The sequence below is a fragment of the Lissotriton helveticus genome, chromosome 2_1, assembly GCF_964261635.1.
Source record: "Lissotriton helveticus chromosome 2_1, aLisHel1.1, whole genome shotgun sequence".
NCBI lineage: Eukaryota > Metazoa > Chordata > Amphibia > Caudata > Salamandridae > Lissotriton > Lissotriton helveticus.
Genome location: NC_136059.1, coordinates 1,001,203,814 through 1,001,227,217, shown reverse-complemented (window position 1 = coordinate 1,001,227,217; position 23,404 = coordinate 1,001,203,814). Strand labels below are relative to the sequence as shown.

The following is a 23,404-nucleotide window of genomic DNA, read 5'->3' as shown; positions in this document are numbered from 1 at the left end:
AACACAGCGGGGTAGGCTCCCGCTAATCTCAAAATAAAATTACCAATGCGGGGTGGGCACCTGCTCAGTTTCAGGAGCGCAGGGGGGAATCCCCCATGCCGGGGATACCCTCACCACACAGTGCTGCAGGGGTCACCTTTGGAAATGTTGCGCTGGGGGCAACATAAAAAAGTCCTTAGGTATCAAGGACTTTTGTCCAGGGAGGCCAGCACACAGGGCCCTCCAGCAGGGAGACAAGCCCAGGTGGTGGTTCCTCCTGGCCCCCCAGCAGCAGCAAGCCCCCCAGCAGGTCCAGGAACAGCACATTTTCATGGGGTCACAGCCCCAGTATTTATAACTCTTTGTCTGCAGGGCACGGCTTTTGGGGAAACCAGATGCAACTGGTTCAGGGGTATTTGTAGCACTCTGTTGACAAGGCTCCTCTTCTTCAATGCTAGGTGGGGGCTCGTAATCAGACACAGCAAAGGGGGCGGAGCCAGCATTCATTAGGACAGGCACAATCCTATTCAGGGACCAGGGACTTCTCCTCCAACCACTCCTAATGCAGATTTCCCATTCAGCCCAGCAATGACTCACCCTGCCCCTCCTGGAGCCACACACACCTCCCAGCCCGTGTCACTCAAAAGCCAGACATGCAATTCACAAAAGGCATGCAGACACATAGCACATAGAAATGCCAACTTCTAAAAGTGGCATTTCTAAATTAGTCCTATCAAATCTGCGCTCCCCATTGCGTAACATTTAATATTACAATTTCAAACATACCAAACTTGACCACGTGCTCCTCTCATATCAGGAATTACCACTGAAACACTTATCAGGGAATCCCCAATGCATTCCTATGGGAGGGCAGACCCACAGTAGTGAGAAACCAAAATGGCTGTTTTTCACTACCGGGACATGTCACACACTTAAGGTACATGTCCTATCTTTTACCTACAATAAACCCTGCCCATAGGGCTAGCTAGGGCCTACCTTATGGGTGCCTGACATGTAGTAAAAGGGGGGTCACGGACATGGCACACAATTTATGTGCCACGTCACAGCTGCAGTGACACTGCGTGCACAGGTCCTGCAATGGCAGGGCCTGAGACAGGTTTGAAAGGCTACGTTGGTGGGTGGCGCAATCAGCGCTGTAAGCCCACCAATAGCATTTAACTTACCAGCCCTGGGTATGAGATACCACTTTACAAGGGACTGACAGGTAAATTAAATAGGCCAAACAGGTGTAGACCAATCTAACCATATTTAACACAGAGAGCACACACACTTTACAATGAACAGCAGTGCTGTAGTGCACAGAGGGCTAAAACCACCAACACCATGTCAGAAAAAAGGCTAGGAGAAAGGCAAAAAGTTTAGGGATGACCCTGGAAAAAGGGCCACATCTAACAGCTTGTGATTGGGCAAGAGGGTGTGTGATTTTACAAACCCTTCAGCTCTATTATCTGACATGGTGCATTGCATGATGCTAGTGCAGCATGTCAGCTATGTATTGTGTGTGTGAGGTAGAGAATTAACAGCCCCCACCAGGCACATGCGTAATACATCTTGTGGAGCTCCCTTCTGCTGGCAAAGTAATATTCCAGCTTTTCCATGCAAACAAATGATCCGTGAGATCGTTTGTTTTCATATAAAAGTTGTAATGAGCCAAGCAGTACTGGCAGAGGGAGGCAGTGGGTCGACGCCCAGGTGACTCCATAGGGGCAGTCAGTGTTGAAACCTAGACATCTCTTGGTTCTTATGGATGCTGAATGGCCCAGTTTAAAGTTACTATAAGGACAAGCATTTACAATGCAATGGTCTCGGCAGCATTAAAGGTAGAGCTATTGGCATTGCTCACGATTTTTTTATTTTTTTAAATCATAAATAAATGGCATTGGCATTCACATTCCCAATAGCTTAATCGCTTGCATATGCGAGACCTATTGCATTAGCACCCACACACCGAGTAAGTAGTAGAGTGGTAGAGTGAGTAGTTGATAGTGAGTAGGATAGAGTTATTAGTAAAGTGAGTATTAGAGAGCCAGTAGTAAAAAGTGAAAGAGTGAGTATTATATAGTGAGAAGTGTGACTGGATGTGTTCTGGTCACCTCAACACCACTCTTTTCCACACAGATGCCTGCGTATGTTCAGTGTTTGCCATTTTATTTAGAGAAATGCAGGGGGGCTCAAAATGTTTTCTTTGAAGCAGGGAAATAAAGATTCTCTCTCCCCTGACTGGGGGATTCCCCCATACTCTGTACAGTGCAGCCTTTGTCAAAATGGTAATTATTCATGGGAAACTGCCTACTTCTTGTGTCCTCTGAAATAAATTCTGGAACGAAGGTTAGAATAAAGCAAGGAGGAAAACGTCACTTGTACTTAAAAGCCGATTCCCAACGAACAGTCACACTGTGAAAACCTTCTCATTGGAATTACTTTAGCTGCATCATCTCCTGAACCTGGTTCCAAAGTGACCGAAACTTCAAGGAACGTAGTTTCTAGATCTAATAACTGGCATAACAGCTTGGTGGGTTAAGTACATGCTCTAGACACAGCCTATTCTCTCCCTAAGGTGGATAATACCTGGCTTTAAGTGGGATGAAAGAAGTGAGAGGTTTCTAAAAGGGGCAAACACGCACATAATTAAGTGTAGTGCTTAAAGATAAACTACATATCTGTGATTTCCAGTATGCCACCTGACCGGTATTTAAACATTACTGAGGCCTGTGGAAGGGGGCAGTGGTCGTCAGCGTCTCAGTCACTCCTGTTATGATCACCATTAGACATGTACTCCCTTTTTCTCCCCACATCTCGCCCATCAACAGATCTTACATCTCTTTCCACTCTATCTTTCCTGAATGTACCTCCCATCGTCTTCACTTCCCCAACCCACACACACAATGTGCCCACTCACCTGCAAGCACTGCATTTTCGTTCACTTCCGCATTGTCAATATTTCAACAACAGTGGCTCTTCACCCACATTTCCACAGAATCACAGTAACAACTAGAGTACTTGACCATAGCTACGGGCGCTCTGCAGAGCGGCCAAGGATTGGATGGCCTAAAATTTGAACACTTTTATGACACACGCACAAGCAGTGAGAAATGTGCACTGCCTTCATCCTCAACTCCAGAGCTAACAGTGTCAATGTTACAAACACCAGGAGGTGATTCGACTCATCAGTTTAAGTGTACCCTATATTGTACAAGAGTAATCTGTTGCGTGAAACAAATACAGAATCACAGCATCGTGGAAACAGCTAACACTCTTTGAAAATGCAAGATCAAGCAGAACGAGGAACAGGGGGTGGGGGGGCAGACAGGCGAGCGGGACGAGGGACAGGGGGTGGGGGGACGAAAAACAAGCACAACGAGGAACAGGGGGGTGGGAGAGAGCAAGTAGTAAAAAGTCAGAGACCTAAAAACGTTCTGCATTTCTTGCCTCTCGAAGTGCGGGTTCTTGGCAAGACAGCCTAACTAAGCCGGCACCTCCCCGCACCGCGGCCGGGAGCTTTAATGTGGTTACCTCTGGAGGGGGGGGGGGACGAGGGGGGGAAGGTGGGTTAAGATCTGCCTGATTTTAGGGCTAACCTATGAGAATTCAGCTGACCACATTGTGTGCTTCTACATGCTGCAATTTCAGCTATACAGAATTTACCTCAACAAGCTTTAAATATGAGCTACAAATAATAATTTTAAAAAACACTAATTTAAAACAAGCACCTACCTCTCAGTGCCCTCACTGCGTTGCGAAACTTCTGGATGCCGGCCAGGAAGAGAGCAGTGATCGGCGTGCGGCGGGGACGCTGGCGCCGTGAGCGCGTCTCTAGGCTGAGACCTAAAAAACAAGCCATTCCAAATCTCATTTTTCTGTCTTTAGTGTACCAATACATACAAACGCAGACACAGGAATGCAGCAATGCTTTCTGTGAGCAGTAGCACATTAAACCTTTAACTATTGCCTTTGTCAATACGTCTTCACAAAACTATTCGTTTAGCTACTGCTTGGAAAACAAGAGCAAGATTCATGTTGTAATAAATATCTGGAATAATATTCTAAATTCAAAAGCATTTCAATTTTGACTTGATGCAACCATTTCAGTGATATGAAAACGAGCATTCGAATATATAATAGATATGGGGCTATTCATTTAGCTAATATCATATCTGTAACATAGAAGTAAAAATATGTAGTTTATTAATTTGCTAAGTTATATTTCTTTATAAGAGGTTACACTCTAGAGGTTAAAAACAATCCTAGGTTTATAAACGTAGCTTTTAAAGCCCACTATGACAAGTACACCTTTATAGAATCACTGAAAATGTTACACCATATTAGCAGATAATTGAAAGTCTCCTATTCTTGTATTGTTGTATACAATAGAGAATGCATCTCATTCAGATAAATACGAAAGGAAAGACAGACAAAGAGTAAACATTGAAAAAGATCCATCAACAATACACTTCTGGTTTTATCATTCCTAAAAGATTATTCAATGTATACGACCTTCTATGTTTACTCAATAGTTAGCCGAAGGATCAGGAAAAGAAAATGGTGAAACCAATATTACTGCGAGTATACCAAACAAGTCAGAAGATAACAACTGATCTATTTGGCTATAAATTGATTTAGAATGGTGATTCATTAGATGTTTAATTCTCCCGATTCCAAAACTAAGCAGGCTAATGCTATTATTTTAATTTTTTATTTATTCACGTACACATTTGTAATTTTGTTCATTGCAGACCATGCCTTGGAGGGAGTAAGATCAGTTTACAGATCTCAGTCAAGGAATGCAAATTACATTTACCTGTTATCCTTAACTTAGTATGTACAACATTTCTAGTATTGGCACATTGGGCCATATGTATCATCATCACCATTTGCGATTTCTAAATAGCGATTTTTAAGGAATCGCTATTTAGAAATCGCAAAATGGTATGTATGTAGAAAATCGCTATTTTTTAGCGATTTCCAATTATTCCTTATTTGCGAAATCGCAATTTGCGAATTCGCAAATAAGGAATAATTACCCATTCATTCCTATGGGCCTGGAGGCCCATAGGAATGAATGTGAAATGCATTTCATTTTGCGAATCGCAATTTGTGAATTCGCAGAATGAGATTGATTTCAAGGGTGCAGGTGTGTCTCAAGGACACCCTGCTGCACCCCTGAAATCAGCATGTGTGTGCATATGGCGCACATACATGCCCTATGGGCATGTATGTGCGTCACATGCCACATTTAAAAATGCCAATTTGTGCATTTTTATGAGAAATCGCAATTTACCACCAATTGAAAGTTGGTGGTAAATTGCGATTTCTTAAGCTAAAATCGCTATTGAAAATTGCATCATACATAGCATTTAAGGAATCGCAAAATTGTGATTCCTTAAATGCTATAGCAAAATAAGGAATGGCACATTTTTGCAATTCCTTATGATGCGATTTGTACATACATGGCAAAAAATGCTAAACAGCCTTTTGCGATTCGCAAAGGCCTTTGCGAATCCAAAAAGGCTTGATACATATGGCCCTTTGTGAGTGTAGCTTACAACAGAGGTTATGCAAAAAGAAATACATACAGCGATTGCAGATGACCAGCAATTGTGGGACCTAGGAGCAAAGCATACAAAAAAATTAGCTAAGGCATTAAGAGTTCCCAGATATCTTTTTTTAAGCCAGTATGGGAACAGGATACCAGAGGTTCCTACAGAAGGGAGCTCCAGATTCTCAGGGCATACCCTGAGAAGGAACCACCGCGGTATGTGTTTCTTAAGGCCCTATGGTTCCATACTAATTGTCTTTGACATTTATTTTGAAGTGAACCAATCCGACCTGAGAGGTTCCGTTTTTGTGAAATGTACTAGCAAGATAGCAGTCTGCATATTTCCTGCACCAATCCGGGTATTTTTTAAAAGCACCAGGCATCAATGGGTGGCTATTTCATCCAGGGCAGTACTATTTATTTAGGATTAGGGTTGGGCCATATTTAACCTTCACTGATGAAGTCAGTAAACTTTGCACTCAAGGAAGATGAGCCTGACCTCACTATTGAAGCTGGATGTCCTGCAAAGATAGAACTCCCAGTGGCAGGAAACTAGTTTAACCCAAGGGTCAGGGGAACACACAAAAGCGAACAACAAAGAATGTCCCGAAATTTCACATATAGTTATGTGAATATAGTTAAACAACAGACATGTATAAGCAGCCACAGAATAACTGCTTAGAAGAACTCTACTTTCATTGTGTCAGCCAACACTGGAATAATAACCACGTATTCAACAAAGTTTGGTGTATCAAAAATTTACATGACATTTATTTGTACATACACATATTAAAAACAATTTATTGTTAAAAAGCATAAAAATCACAATCAGTTAAAATACAATTAGTTACAGAAAACAGAAGTCGACGCAGCGTTTCGGTGATATTTGATTGATAGTTCATCTTCCTCAGGACAGTTTTCTCACTGTATTCATGGAGATATTACAGCGTTTCTGTGCGTAACTCCTTTTTGATGACGGAATCACTCGCAACTAGGTATCAATTGAACACTTTTCTCTAGATGGGGACTTTGAATGTAGCCACCGTAATCAATAAAAAAGAATTGTTTTGGATACAATCTCAAAAGCGCGCTGTACTTTCAAGTAGCCTGATGGGGTCTGCTAGACAGTCACGATTAGATGCCTCCAACCATCGAGACGCCTCAAAGGGTTTAATGAATATTAACCTGTTTGTTGTCTTTTATTCGTAACCCCCAGTCGGTATAGAAATATATATCTTCTTTTTAGTTCTTTTTTAGGTCATCTCGAGTGGGCCTTTTAGTAAAAATCCGGCCTCCCTGCATGCATCCAAAGTCCCGGTTTCCTCTGAACACACAAAAGCCACAGCTGGGCTGCAGCAATCATCCCATTCTCTGCTGCTTGGCATATCTGGTAGGAGCGGATCAGATGTGGGGTCGTTTGGATATAATAAACAGCAGCCGAGTTGAGAGCCTGCAATTATGAGGCCTAAGCCCCTTTTTTGTTTCCTTTTGTAAAACCTTGACCATCTTCCAACATTTTAAAGCTATAGACTTGTTTTTTTACAAAAAGACACTGATTTGAAAAACATTTGAATTTACAACATCACACACCACTACTTAAAATTAAGCATTGGTGAACATGGTCAGATATTCTAGCCATGATCAGACAGGGAGATTTGCAGGGTAGGGACACTTGCAGGGTAGGGACACACTGTAACTGTTTTCTGAGGGTTTAACTTTCACACATGCTTTTTCTTCAGATAGAAAATCCTAGGAGTGGGTCTCAAGTGGCAAGACAGCAAAGACCCAAGGCAGACACCAGGCCACTAAGCGCCGTAAATGACAATTCCAAGGGGCTGTGCTTAGATGGGAGACCTTGGTACATTTGTCTGTGGCAACAGGCTGTTATGTTATGTTATGTTATGTTAAAATTTTCTTCTATAGCGCAACGGCAGAGTGACGGAATTGTTATGCTGACCTCCTTCCTCAATTTTCACCCAACCGACCAATAATGTCACCACCCGAACTTTCCTTGTATGGATTCTCCCCATAGCTGGTCCATCACACAACTATCCTGCAAGCAGCGCAGCGGCCAGAGCGGCTGACTCGGCGCGGGCTCCATGGTTCGGTCCCCGGCGCCCGGCCAGCTCTGCTCAGCACCGTGTGACTCTGGGCAAGAGTTCCCTGGATTTCACCGACGGCCCCCAGCGCCTTGAGACCCTTAGGGGTGATTAGTTCGCGCTTAACACATGCCAGGATTGTTAATGTTGCTTTTATTACTATGTTTTGCACAATACCACTACTTTGTAAAAATAATTTCCATTCACTTATCTGAGGGGATGAAAATGTTAATAAAATGAATTTCCTTCCCAAAACCAGCGCAGAATCAGCCTCATAAACCATTTAATAATTATAATTGTTTTCCAACACTCTTGCATGTTCTAATTTGGCAGACCCACAATCAGAAACATAAATCTTAATGTATTAACCAACAAATTTGAACGCACTTGTGCCTAAAGGCAAATGAACCGTTTGTGTTTTAGTTGTTGACATTGTACATAAAAGGGGCTTAAATAATGCGTCTCTGACATCACCTACTGCAACTACAGACACGTGTACTGTTGTTTCCTTGAAATTAATATATTTAATGTAGCTTCAAAACCACCAACTTTGTTATCCTTCGCAGATATTTATAAACAACGAGTGGCATGATTCAGGCAGTGGTAAGACGTTTCCAGTCTACAACCCTGCCAATGGAGAAAAGATTTGTGATGTGGAAGAAGGTGATAAGGTAAAACGTTTTTTTGTAAAATGCATGAATATTGTTTCATTACTGTTGTGCCTTTGCTTTTAGTGTTTTGTGATATAATAGGGTTTTTGGAAATTTCAAATCACTGACACAAAGGATATTGCTCTTTTGTACTATAGAAAAAAAGCATCTCATCGCCATATTTCAAGGAGTGCAAGAGGAAGGCAAGACAGACAGGCTACAAACTTTTATTACAAGCAAACGGCCTCAGATAACGAGTTAAACAAACCAAAAGTACGCTAGAGGAGAACACTGCGTAGGGAGGAAGGAAATCAATTCTGTCATTATATGAAGTTCTATCAATACACACAGGTAGGGTGACCAGATTTTCAAAATTAAAAACCGGGACAGGCACAAACATAGAAAAGGGACTAAATGTTCTGTTAGGTTTCAGGGATATATATATATATATATATATATATATATATATATATATATATATATATATATATACACACATACACATGTATATATACATACATTTTTTTAAGAACACAAACATACATATTTGTGCTCTTTTAAAGAAATGTATTTTCACATTACCTCCCGTTCTGTCAAGAGCACCAGGGTCCAGCTACTGCTGGGCCTGGCCTTGCCCTGTGGCCTCTTCAGCCCTGATTCACACCTCATTAAATCCTGCTGTGCTGCTCAAGTGAGGCGAAGCAGCACAGCAGGAGAGGTAAAGAACTGAACTTCTGCCGCCGTTTCCTGGAGGGCGGGTCGCAATGTGAGCCTGCATAACACTAGTTAACTTGCAGGTTCACCCGACCCTTGCTGAAAAACCGGGACATTTCTTTTAATAACCCAGGCACTACCCAAAAACCCGGACATTTCTCCAAGTTGTAGAAAAGTGTCGGGACACCGGGACACTTCTCCAAAACCCCGGACCGTCCGGGGAAAACCGGGACGTCTGGTCACCCTACACACAGGGTTAAATGATTGCCTGGCTTCTATTCAATTAAAAGGATGCTGAACCTTCACCCACTCAAGGATGTCATACATAATCACGGTGCGCCCTCCTCACGAGTGAGGAACCATTCCCTCACAAGTGGGCTTACATGTGATAGAAAGTTCTTATGTCTCAAAATGTATCTGTGTGAGGAACCATCCAACACCAGTGGCTTTGTTCTGGTAGCAGTGGCACAACAATAAAACTACAGGAGTATAACTCAACCCTGCTAGGAAGTAGACATGTTTCAGCCCACAATAACAAACGTAAAAAAGATTCTAATTACTGGGGTCCGTAGATAGACATCCCAGAAGCTAATTAACTGCCTGCTTCTCTGCTGCTCCCACTGAAGAATGTCTTACAATACCTTTACCATTCAACCATTGCAATAATAAAATGATACAACATTATTGCCTCACTGGATGGCCTTCACCGACTATGTCCACAAGTGTGGATTATTTAAGAAACCTCATGTATCACATACAAATTAGCAATAACCAGCAGAGCAGCACAACAGAGACTGTTTTAGAAACAGTGGCCACTTTTTGCACCCTTGAAGAAATATGGTATTGCAGTAAGGGCAGTAAACGTTTGTACGACCCCTTCTGTAATAGGACAGCATTGTCTTCAGAGGGCATTCCCTAATTTGCATGTCAGTGTAGCATACAGATTCATGATAATAGGATCACACCATTTTAAATGTGTGTAGTGGATCCAACTGACACTGTGTGCCCTGTGTACAGTAGCTAATCTGAATAGCTAATATCCTTAGCAGTCTGCCTAATACATGAAACAAAGATATGACCAGACTCAAAACGTGCAAAAGAAAAGCAAAAAAATGAAGTCAAACCTTTGTTCTCTTTGCTTGGGGATATGTGACACAGTGTGTGCTTTGTATAACATGGGGGCTGGTTGAATAGCTAATTACCTTAGACAAGCAGCTTAATACAAAAATGGAAATTTAGCGGCATTATTGCGGCACTTTATTTTACTCCTATCCATTCCATTTCAGCCATAAATCAATGGCTGTATTTTAGCAGAGTATTCCACTTTGAAATAGGCATGTTTAAAGTGTCTGAGAGTGTTTGTTTGCCATATTCTCCTTTTTGGTATATTTTTGAGCATAGGTTTAGCCAAGCACAATAGCACAGGGTTGCTGATCATCTTGCTGCATCTGTGGGACTGAGTCCTGCCCCCAAAGAGCTGTTGTCAAGGTCCTGGACCCTTGACTGGAGTCAGAGTATACTTCTCCCGGCTGATCTGAGGGTTTCACCAGAACCGAGGCAGATTGAGGCAGAGCCATGCATCACAGCACAGCGCTGCTCCTCATTGGCAGCTTCACCAGATCTCAGTGCTCCTCAGCTCCTGATCGGCAACTGCAGCGGGTCCAATGCAGAGTAAAATAGTGAAAGAGTCTATATCAGCTGGGATCACCAAGGATGATAGGGAGTGAACACTAGTGGCCATCCTAGTGATAGTAGGAGGGCCCTGTGGAGATGAAAACAAATTGAGTTAAATAAAGCTTGTATACACTGATAAGGAGCAAGTAGCCCAACCATACTACAGATTACTGATGAAAGAGACAATCAGCAGTAAAGGGACCACGCCAATGTTGTGCCAAGTGCACTTGCGTGTTAAGAAACAATAAGAGTGGCCCTGCATAAGCGAGCTGCTGGCTAATAAGTTACCTAGTGGATATAAGTCACTTCATAGAGATGTGTGGTAATGTGCCAAAGGCCCACTGTAATTGGTTGCGGGACACCGGTAGAATGCCTGTGAACATGAACAGGACAAAATATGAGAGGGCAGACTAAATAAAGTTATTCAAAGCTGAAAAAAAGACTCACCGACACAACAAGATCGCCACTCTTGAAGGGAACTATAATGACATACGGTACTTCGGTGGGGTTAAATTGGCTATAATGTCTGGCATTTGTAGAAATATCCCGGATGCCTATTATTCGTAATACCTGAGCCGGCAAAAAGCCTGTGAAAATTAACATGTAGAAAGCACGAGAGCAGACTGATTGAAGGTCATGGAGATAGACACTGTATGAAAGAAAACACGAAGGAAAACTGATTAAAATTATATAAAGTAGTAAAGGGGATAAACAAAATCATACATTATTCTGAGAGAGATAATTCCTATGAGAACTCACCAGTCCTTCAATAATTCCATACCGAAAGAGCCAAATGTCCAAAACGCAACCACAATTGCAAAAACTAAACATAATTAAGGTCTGTACTTTCCTTACTAGAAATGTTGGGGCCATAAACTTTCCAGTTCGTAGCAGAGGCAGAAGCACTCCACTGGGCAATAACACGCCCTCTGCCAAAAGGAAGGGAGTATCTTCATCTCAGTGCACACAACAAGCTTTCGGTGCTATAAATCACTGCCCTGCTAAACACAAATGATTTCTGAGAACACTGCCACAATGAAAACAGACACAAGGCAAGAATAAAAAAAAAATCCTTCGTAGAAAAATGCCACTTCCTCATCTCGGAATATAATGAAAGCAGGATCCAACTAGACTTTAAAAGGACAGGAGGGGCCCCATACTGTGCCACAATGCCACATGCCATTTAAGAACAGTTTACAACTAACAGCATGTAAATCCTTCCTGCTCCCGGTTACTCCCATGTGTCCTCCTTTCACAGCGCTCCGTCTCTGATGTGAACTGGAGGCTCTCGGTCTGAGAGATGTTAACAATTGACGCCGATTAAGACTAACCAGACCCCCGAGGAGCTTGCAACACCTGATTTTGCGGCCACTTTTGTAAAAAGCGCGGCCTTTTTACAAAAGTGCCGATTTCCCGATTATTTTGCAAATCGCGAAATCGTGAAATCCTGGAGGGTCTGCTTAATAGATGGAGCAAAGACATGACCAGACTCAAAACTGCAAAAAAAGAAACCATATAGGGGCATATGTACAAGCTCCTATCCCCACCACACATGGACAAAAAGCAAAATGACATGTTTTATTTATGTACAGGAAGGTGTCTCTTTCTGTACATAAACAGACCTTTATAATAAGGCCATTTTGTCACTTTCATGTGTGCTGCATGAAGCATCACACCTGAAAGTGACAGAATGGCATTTTAGGATTGTTTATGTGCAGGAAAGGACACCTTCCTACACATAAACAGTCCTCCCCTGTACGCAGACACCCTTGTACTATGGTGCAAGGGTACCTGCGTTGGCACTAAGTTGCTAAACTTAGCACCATTGCAGGGGGAAACGCAAGGCTGCACCACATTCTCATAAATATGGTGCAGCCCTGCTTTTCAGAAGTGGCTGAGTACGGCATGAAACCAAGGAGACTAACACCGCGCTCCGCCACTTCCTTGTACATACCCCAAAAAGTCAAGTCTTCGTTCTCCATGCCTGAAGAATATGTGAGAGCTACTCTTCTCATATCAGGCTTTCACAAAACTCCTGCAAGTCATTAAAAAAAACTAAAGAGCCTACCTCAGAAGGGACAGCTCATTAACTGTCGATTACGAGCCCTTAGGTTCTCTATAGTTTCAGCCTGTCTTCTTGTCCTATTGCTTCCTAGCTATATACGTACAAGAGGCATACCTACACGTTCACATATACATTCCAAGAAGTACAAACTTGCTTCTGGGTAGGTAAAGCACATCTTGCTTTTCTGCAGCCACGCCCACGCAGTCACTCAAGACAACAGCACTCAGTCTTCAATGGAAACCTGGGACATTTGGTTCCAAGAAAGTAATTGAACCTCTTGCTAAACCGGACCACAACCGGGCACGTTTTCTGCTCAGTGAGCTGTAAAATCATCTTTGATTAGGGCTGTAATTAACTAAACTGCCAGCAGAACTTTTGAAATGTGATTCATTATTCAGGAGTTGTAAACATGGTATGGAACAGCAAAGCCGTCACATAATAGGCCACAAGGTTTCTGGAATGTAATCTAGCTGTACTGTAGGTTTAGGACACTTACTTTACTTCTTCTTCTTATATTTATTTTGAAGTCACTGAAAGTACAAAAGCTCACGCAGCATGTTTCATGGCTTTTTTCTTTAGTACAAATAAAATAGTATCAATCATTGAAAGAGCCTTTAACTTTGGCGTAAACAATTGTTTTTATATGAAAGAAACTACGAACACGTTAAAATTATTTAAAACGTGTACATTGCACTTAAATGTGAGGAGAAATATGTTAGCACATGTGCTGTGCATCGCAAGCATGTCACATCTCAGGATGTTTATATATCAGAAAATCGAGTAAGAGAGTAGACTAAAAGTTAAATGAGTAGGTATTATTGTTTTCAAATAGTGATATAGAAATTGCGTACATAAGCAATATGTCGCTTTCATGAGGTGGCAAAATAAACTTCAAAAATGTTGTAGAGATTTGGTGATTAACTTAGCTTTGATATTCTGCTTTCTGTAACTCCAAAGGCATCTAGAAATGTGAATGGTTTAATGTAGAAGCTGCTATCAATCAATGACCACTATTACTTTCAACACAATTGAAGACAGTTTTTTTGACAATTTAACAGTGAGTATTGTCCCTATTGCTTGTCATTAATCTTCATCACCTCAAGACCTGGTCCTTCTCATCACAGTTTGTTGAGACAAAAATGTTCTACATGGTTGTTCCTCTGCTCCTCTGTGTATATCAGGTATCCTGGCTTTTGATTTTGGCCATAGCCTCACACAAATCTAGTGCGCATATTGGCGTCTGGGCCTGACCCTTGACAAGAGTGAGGTTCGGACACGCCCTGTGAACTGGGGAGCACCAAGTGCCCCCTCATTGTATAGACCATAGGCGCTGGAAGTAGGGGTGCTGCAGCACCCCCAACATAACCATGCTAGAGTTACCAAGATGAAAGTGAAATATATATGCCTTTAGCTTTTTTTTATGTTGTCACATTTGCTGTGCAGTCAAAGACAAAGGTCAAATGTCAGACTATGTCCTTGGACAAAATAATGCTTATTGTTTTAATGTGGGAATTGGTGTTTAGGTCTGCAAAGTCAAAGGATTTTGTAAAGGGAACTATCTGACAATGTGGCTGCAGTATTGCAAGTGTAAAAGAGTACACTTAGGGGCACATTAGTATGGCGGGCGTTGGAGTCAGGAGGTGAAGAAGAACAAGAAGAAAAGGTGGAACGACTATACCTCATGTCCACGAACGACGATAAAACAGAAGAAAGCATATGCCTGGTAGACAAGAAAACGATCAAAAAGACTGGGTCTGTGACAATAGACATAGGGCCACACAGAGCCAGGTTTGTGCTCGACAGCGGTGCCACGTGCAACATAATGTGCGCATCAGAGTACGAGAAGATGGAAAGAAAGCCAATTTTGCAACCATCAAGAGTAGAAGTGTTCACATGGGGCTCAAGAAAGCCAGTAACAAACTTGGGAAAGTTTACAGACAACCTGACATACAAGGACCAGATGATCACAGAAGAAATTCATGTGTTGAGAGGGGACATTCCAGCACCGTGCCTGCTAATCAACGTCACAGCACAAGTAATGGGTTTGCTCAAGATGACATGCAACATGTCGGAAAAGGGAAGGATCTTAAAAAAGTATCCACGACTACTAAAAGGACTGGGAAAACTAAAGGGGCGACAAATTACGCTCCACATCGACGAAACAATAAAACCTGTAGCTCAACATCACCGGCGAGTGCCGATACACCTGCAACCACAAGTTGAGGAGGAAATTGAGTCATTACTGAACCAGGACATCATAGAGCCAGCAAGAGGGCCGACACCATGGGTGTCACCGATAGTGGCCGTGCCGAAGAAGAACACATCAAAGATTAGGATCTGTGTTGACATGAGGATACCAAACACGGCTATTGAAAGAGAACGACACCCTGGGCCTCACCTTGATGACATGATCAGCTGCCTCACAGGAACAAGACGATTCTCCAAGCTAGACCTGTGCAAAGGATATCACCAGCTGGAGCTAGATCCGCAGTCCCGATATATAACGACATTCTCCATGCACCTGGGCCTATTCCGGTACAAACGTCTGAGTTTTGGGATATCATCAGCAGCCGAGATATTCCAAGAGACCATCAGACAAGTGATAAGACCAGTAAAAAACAGTCGCTAAGAGAAGTATGCTCCCAACTGGAGGAGGCCGGACTCACACTAAATGAAGAGAAGTGCGAATTAGGACGAGACGAATTGGTTTTCTTTGGGCACATCTTCTCAAAAAAGGGAATGCGACCGGATCGCAGCAAGGTAGAAACTCTGGAAAAAACGAAACAAACAAACGACGTGGCAGAAGTGAGGTCATTCCTTGGCCTCGCCAGCTACTGTGCAAGGTACATCAAGGACTTTGCAACCGTGAGCGCCCACTGAGAGAGCTGACAAAGCAAGGACAAACTTTTGCATGGACAAAAGAATGCAGCAAGGCGTTTGAAGAAATAAGGGAGTCTGTGACGGCGGTCGATCATCTGGCGTACTTTGACCCACTGTTGTGCACAGAACTGACAGTAGACGCAAGCCCAGTAGGATTGGGCGCAATATTGGCCCAGCACAGACCAGGAAAAGACTCACCACGATGCATAGTGGCTTATGGAAGCAAAAGCTTATCGGACATCGAGAGAGCATACTCTCAACCAGAAAAAGAAAGTCTGGCAGTTGTGTGGGCATGCGAGCATTATCACATGTTCGTATACGGAAAGCCGTTCACAATAGTAACAGACCACCAAGCGCTAATAACAATCTATGGGAACCCAAACTCCAAGATACCACCCTGTTGTATAGCTCCTATATATCCTTATATCGTGTTAAGTTAGCATAGGTACATTTGAGATTTAAACGCCATTTTTCCTTTCTTGCAACTTCTGCACACGACCCTTAATTGTTGACTTAGCTTTCAACCTAGTGGTTTGCCGTGGTGTATGTGAGAATAATATGTTATTGCTCTGATATCAGTCTTGTTTAATAAAACATGTCTGCACGGAGAGTGCTGAAGTTTCAGGAGCAACACGATATGGAATTGTTATGAGGTCTGATCTCCACGCCTTCATAGTCATAACACAAGTGCAGCCTTTGCCAACTTGGGCTTGAGGCGGGATTGATATTGCTTTGCACGAGAATTGTTAACACACTTGATGCGGTGCACATGCAGAGAGAGCTGGTGTATGCTGATGTGATTCCTTCATGCTAGGACACTAAGGTATGGGCCCGCCCTAAAACAACCCAAAGAGACCTTCTTAGATAATAATATAATATATGTGTTAGGGAGGGTGAGATATAAGTGTTGTTAACTCTTATTCATTACAGCATGTTAACATGCTGTCACCATTCGCTTTTTATGTCTTAGTAACTATGCTGATAATTTTGCTACTGATAATAAGTATACTTGTATTATCAAAGATACTGCGCCTGAGAAGACGGCATTAGTAAATAAACATTTCAAATGCACATGTGTCTTCTTTACTCCATGTTCTGGTTTGTAATGATAATATAACGAAAGAGTGTTCATGAGTCCCACGTACCCTGAGGTACTGTAAGTTCATGTTCTGGTTTGTCTAAACATTGGGTGTTTGATATGTCCAATGAGACACTGTAGCTAGCTCGGTAAGGGGTGAGTTGGTTGCTAAGGTAAGTTTTGGGACACCCTAATTTGCCGAGGTTCCACTCCTCTGTGCACAGTTCTGTGTGAGTACAGAAACCCTGCAACATGGCGCCCAACGGTTTCGGTGGTCTTATATCATGACACTCGAGTAGTTTATCGTTCATGCCTTAACCCCTTCACGTCCGTTTCCGGAAAACGGGGTGTCGGTGAAACCTACCTATTTTTTGAAATAGGTCTTTATTCAAGCTTGATTCTTTCTTAAACGGTTTCTTTGAATTACTACCCAGTTGTGCTACAAAGTATTCTTTGTGTTTTCTTATTTCCAATTCTGTAATGGCGGCAGCGGTGGCTATTGCGCAGCATAGTCGCGTAGCGGTACGCAACCATCTTCAGACGTACCAAGTCCCAGTAGATGGGATGGCTGTGATTTTCGTGGTATGTGCAGATCCGGCGTTTCCTTACGAGTTGTTTTACTCTTGGGTTACGTTTCCGGCTGTGGACGCTAATTCTGGTTTGTTCCACTCCTACACCGCCTCGGATGTCCCGGCTGAATATACGCCGTACAGGGCATTGGAAATACCTATTGATCATTGGCAGCATCGAGTTTGGTTTGATGGCGCCCAACGGTTTCGGTGGTCTTATATCATGACACTCGAGTAGTTTATCGTTCATGCCTTAACCCCTTCACGTCCGTTTCCGGAAAACGGGGTGTCGGTGAAACCTACCTATTTTTTGAAATAGGTCTTTATTCAAGCTTGATTCTTTCTTAAACGGTTTCTTTGAATTACTACCCAGTTGTGCTACAAAGTATTCTTTGTGTTTTCTTATTTCCAATTCTGTAATGGCGGCAGCGGTGGCTATTGCGCAGCATAGTCGCGTAGCGGTACGCAACCATCTTCAGACGTACCAAGTCCCAGTAGATGGGATGGCTGTGATTTTCGTGGTATGTGCAGATCCGGCGTTTCCTTACGAGTTGTTTTACTCTTGGGTTACGTTTCCGGCTGTGGACGCTAATTCTGGTTTGTTCCACTCCTACACCGCCTCGGATGTCCCGGCTGAATATACGCCGTACAGGGCATTGGAAATACCTGTTGATCATTGGCAGCATCGAGTTTGGTTTGATGGCGCCCTCCCCCACTCTATGTCCCCTGCGAGGTTAGGCCCACTCTCAATTCCAGGTACTAATTGGCCTGCGTTGGGTGGCTTTACCCCGCACCCGAATCACGGGGCTTGCACCCTGGCAGAAATTCGCAGGCTGCATGTAGTTTCCATTTCCGTGATTCGTGCTTTAGTGCAATACATCGGTCGACATCTTCCTGGTGGTCCCCAGGGGGGTGCGGCCGCTCCCCTGGAACGAGGCGGAATGCGTCTCAATCCAGTGATGGTAAATTCGGTTTTTGGTGCGCGTCCGGTTGACAACGATGACTTCCCATTCTGGCTAGCAGAGAAGTTTGATCAACTGGAGGCGGTTTTTCCGAATTCTACTCCTGCTGATAAACATAGAATGTTGACGATTACTCTACCGAAGGATATTACTCCTGAACTTGCTGACTGTGACAGCTGGGGAAAAACATTTGCGGCAGTTTATACAAGGTGCTTCGGCACCCCGTCTATGATTGCCCTGCCTGAAATCGTTAGACGTGTTCAGAATGATCACGGTCCAGAGGCAGCGGTTGAATTGGGTATGCGCCTGTGTGGTTCTTTTGAGATTGTAAGTGATCTCATTCTCTCCAATGTTAAAGGAGATGCAGTTAACTTTCAGGTGTCGAATGCTTTGGCTGCTCTGCCCGATGCCGACAAACCCCGCCAGTTAGCAAAGATTGTGGTGGCCGCTTATAAAACGATTGGCCGCACAAGTAGAGGTCTGAAATATTTTCCAGTGAGGGAGAAAAAACAACCACAGGGACAATCTGCAGTGACAGATGCCCAGCCCAAGTCCAAGAAACAAAATTGGCCTAAAAAACAGACACAGGGGAAGCAGACAACGCAGACTCAGGGTACTTTTCCTGCAATACAAGCTCCTGCGCCACCCGAAAAAGTTTATGATTTGCGCGACCGCGCGATGATTAAATCGCCTGATCGTTTTCAGGGTTCTGATCAACGCTCTCCTCGTTCCTTTCAGGACACATCGGCCCCGAAGACCGGTGGAGGAGGAGGGGGTGGACGTGGACGTGGTGGCCAACAAGGACGTGGCCAGTCCCGCCAGACGGACGGCGCAGTGAAGCAGGAGGATTCTACGCCTAGGCGTCCGCAGTTTGCGAAAAAGAAAGTCGCAGCCTTAACAGCGCATCGATATGCCACAGATAGTGAGAACGCGGCTTCGGAATCTGACGTGGGCTCTGACCTTGCTGGACAGCGCGGCGGAGATAACCATAGTCAGAGAGGCGCTGCGTCCACTACTGAGGGTGACAGCGACTGATGTCTACGTTGTGATAGAAACAGCGGATACTAGACTCGCTCCCCCTGAAAGACTATATGAAATTGTCCTGTTAATTGAAGGTGACATACAGCGTACCGTTAAAGGTGTATTTTGGGAGAATCTGTCTTCTACATATGATATTTTACTTTCTGAGGCTGACTGGCCCCCACCTTTTGTGCTCGCGGCGCCGCGAGGGGAGGAGGTAATCCTACCCAGTTTCGCGAACACTGTCTCGAAAGAGCATGCGCAGCCTTTGGCAGAAGAGTGGGCTCGGGCTCTCGCGCCGGCTCTGTACCGTAACCAATGTGGTTGGGATAAATTGTCGCCTTGCCACGAAATTCCGTTGCGGTCTCAGCCGCAGCCTCAACCTCAATATCCCATTCGGCGTGAAGCAAAATCTTCCGTCGCGGAAATCCTTGAACAATTGGAATATCAGGGAGTTATTGAAACGTGTGTGTCACCGATGAATAATCCACTTTTTACTGTGAATAAACCTGACGGATCATATCGTTTGGTTTTGGATTACCGGCATTTGAACTCGCATTGCCGTAACTGTGCAGTACAGAATACCCACGGCTCTGCCCTAGTGGATAGTCTCGTGCGTAAGCGTTTCAAGACAACGCTTGACATATCCAATGGTTTTTATGCCCACAGATTGGACAGCTTTAGCTCCCAATGGACCAGTTTTACAAGCGCTGGAGTGCAAAAGCAATTCCGGCGTCTTCCAATGGGCTACAAGAATAGTCCTGGTGTATTTACCGCTCGAATTGTCTCTATTCTGGAGGCACTCGACCCTGATGCTTTTTCGTATGTGGATGACATATATCTCACAGACGACGATATTTGGGAGCATCTGTGTCGTGTAAATTCTCTTGTTTGCAACTTCGCAGACATGGGTTACAAATTCAACTTTGCAAAATCGCACATTGCTGAACACACAGTGTTGTTTTTGGGCTATGAGCTCAACAATGAAGGTAGAGGTTTGGCTCCTCACTTCTTGGAGAAGTGCGCACAATTGCGCGCACCAACAACTCTGAAAAAATTACAATCCTTACTGGGCTTTTTGAATTTCGGCAGAACTTACATTCCGGAATATGCCCAGCGTATCAAGCCTTTGTATGCTTTGATACAACCAACTTTCTCAAAATCATGCTGGCTGCCTGAGCATTCAGCCATTTTGCAATCCTTGCAGGCTGATCTGCTCGCTTCTAAATATTTACTGACTAGTGATAACCACACCAACCTGGTCATAAGAATAATTCCTGGGACGGTGGGTTTCACTTACCTCACTTTTAATGAAGGTGACACAGTACCTATTGCTTACAAGTCACACTTGTACACCTCGGCTGAGATGCGGTTTCCCACCATAGAAAAGGTTTTAACTGCTGTACAGATGGCTATTCTAAAGGAACGAGCTCTGTCACAGGGGAAACGCATGCTAGTGGTAACACCCTGTCCTCATTTGGAGGCAGTCACGAAAGCCAGTGTACCAAATTCGAAAGCTTTGCACCCTCGGTGGATTCAGTGGGCTGCGTCATTGTCATCCTCGGATGTCATGTTTATTTTTGACGCTTCCTTACGGTCGCAGGAGTTCTTGCAGTATGAATTCGTTCACCCTGCTCCTCTGGCGATGCGACCTTTGGAGGACTTCCATTGCATCATTTACACTGATGGGTCGGCGCAGGTTGCGCATGGCTCTAAACATGCCTACGTTTCCGCATGCGCCATTGTGGTCGGTGCTATGTTGAATGATGAGTTCATTTCCAGGGAGGTACACACGTTGCCCCTGGGCGATTGCACCGCACAATTGGCAGAGCTTCGTGCTCTCTTACTAGCTTTGGAGTACGCAGATCCAAGTGTTACTACTCTAATTGTAAGTGATTCTTACTACTGTGTCCAGTCTTACAATGAAAACTTGTTCTTTTGGATTCAAAATGATTTTCATGATTCCAAGGGTAGCACAATAAAACATAAAATGATCTGGGTTCGAGTGGCAGAGCTTAAGGCTATGTTGCCACTCGTTTATGTGATTCATACTCTCGGTCATCAGCGCGTGGGAGTTCACGCTTTTGGCAACTCGCTTGCTGATGAAGCAGCGAAATCAGCAGTATCTACATACTTAGTTGCAGCAGTTACTAGGTCTAAAACCAAGATTGATAGCGACATCTTGGCAGCGATTGCTGCCTCTGAGAAGGGAAGTAAACATCCTTCGGGATTCCCTTCGAAGTATAAATACCACTTAAGTCCCGAAAAGGTTCCTTTTGTGACAATTCCTGATGTTGGGGAACGGCTGATTCCCAACTCGGATCGCAGAACAGACTTGATTACAGCGGCTCATGAAGGTGTGGCGTCTGCGCATGCGGGCGTCTCAGCCACTGTAACGCAACTACAACAACGTTTCTGGTGGCGGGGACTGTACAAACAGACGCGTGATTATGTCCTTCTTTGTGACATATGCCAGCAGATTAAACCTTCAACTGCTACGCGTCCGCCTCAGACTCAGTTGTACATTTCTAATAAACCACTAGGCTGTGTTTATTTAGATCACTGCGGTCCATTTTCATCTGATACTGCGTATAAATACATCTTAGTAGCAGTTGACTCATGCACACGCTTTGTTTGGGTATGGCCACATCGCAGCGCTGATTCCCGGACTGTCATCAGAGATTTGCGTATCTTTATAGGGATTTTTGCCTGTGGTACCTTCCATTCGGATCAGGGTCCGGCTTTCGCCTCTAAGGCGTATAAGGATGCCATGACTTCGATGGGGGTCCAAGTCAAGTTTTCGTCACCCTACAGACCCGAGGGTAATAGTGTAGTTGAACGAATGAACCGTGATTTAAAGCAATCTTTGACAGCCCGAGTTATAGGCACTGGCAGAAATTGGCTGGCTCACCTCTATGGCGTGCAGCGTGCTCTTAATAATCTCCCTAGAAGGTCTCTGGGTGGGCGGACCCCATACGAAATGCTCTTTGGCATCAAGATGTTCGTCCCTGACCTTGACGGTCTAGACTCGGTGGTTCGCGCCACTTCCTTTGACGCAGATGAACATTGCAATGTTTTACAGAATCTACAAAAGACGAGAGACACTCTTGCAAAGGAACATTTGCCCTCCACGTCGGATGATGCGTTGCAGATCCCGGTAGTTGGCTGGCTACCCCAAGTTGGAGAACTGGTTCGAGAGAAGATCGACAACAAGAAAGAGTTTGGTCCCTCCTATCGAGCTCCGGTCCCAATGCTTGGAGTGAAGGGCACAAGAACAGTCATTTTACCACCACTTCCAGGTCGTAAGGAAAACAGGTTTATTTCTATTGACAATGTCAAGATACACAGAGTGGCCGATTCTTCTTAGCATGACACCGGCTGTTTCCTGTCCTTCCATTGTGAGAAATTCAATTATGCCCACTGCTTCTAATAATGAACCTGAGGTGGCCATCGAATTACCTGCTGTTTCCACTCCATTATTGAATAATTTACCAGGAACTAACCTTGATGAGACAGACTATACATACCCCACTGATTTGTCCATGCCTGACCTGCAAGCTCGTTTAGCCACGGAATCCAGATTTTCATTTGACTCTGCTTCCCTTGCCTCGAAAAAACCCTCTAAAATTGCATTATATGCTAGCCTGTTTAAAAAACATTTTTTGATACCTCCTTGGATATACATTTGGCTGGTCCTTTTTTCAGTTTACCTTTTTATGTCAATTGGTTTTGTGTTTTATTTTTTTCGGATTATGAATGGACACTATGTCGAGGAGAGAACTTGCATTACTCATTTGAATGGAACTTTGGCCCCACTTTCCTCTTCACATTCTACACACAGATTAAAAAGAGACTTGACTTTGGTTAACATCACAGCGTGGCCTGTTCTGGATGGAATCGCGTGGGATGCAGTTCGTTTTCAGATTCATGGTCCAACGGAAGTCGTTAATGTCCCTAATGTACTAAGAGTTAATATGGGGGATGTGGTGAAACAAAACATTTGTTCTGATGATTGGGATGTTAATGCTGTGGAAAGTTTGTTTTCTGATTTGAAATATTATGCTGCTTTTGATGCTGAGGATTTATATTTAGAATCTGCTAATTATGGTGAATTGTTCTGTTACCAACATTATGGCAATCACTTCTTACACAAGACA

The 23,404-nt window shown here is 43.8% G+C and overlaps 1 protein-coding gene across 1 annotated transcript in view; it reads left to right on the top strand.

Moving 5' to 3' along the window:
- Nucleotides 1-23,404, top strand: part of ALDH1A1 (aldehyde dehydrogenase 1 family member A1) — a 240,161-nt gene that overhangs the window by 26,102 nt on the left and 190,655 nt on the right. Inside the window, exon 2 of the mRNA XM_078675766.1 lies at nt 8,202-8,306. Coding sequence (XP_078531892.1) covers nt 8,202-8,306 — 105 coding nt within the window. The remainder of the gene's footprint in view (nt 1-8,201; nt 8,307-23,404) is intronic.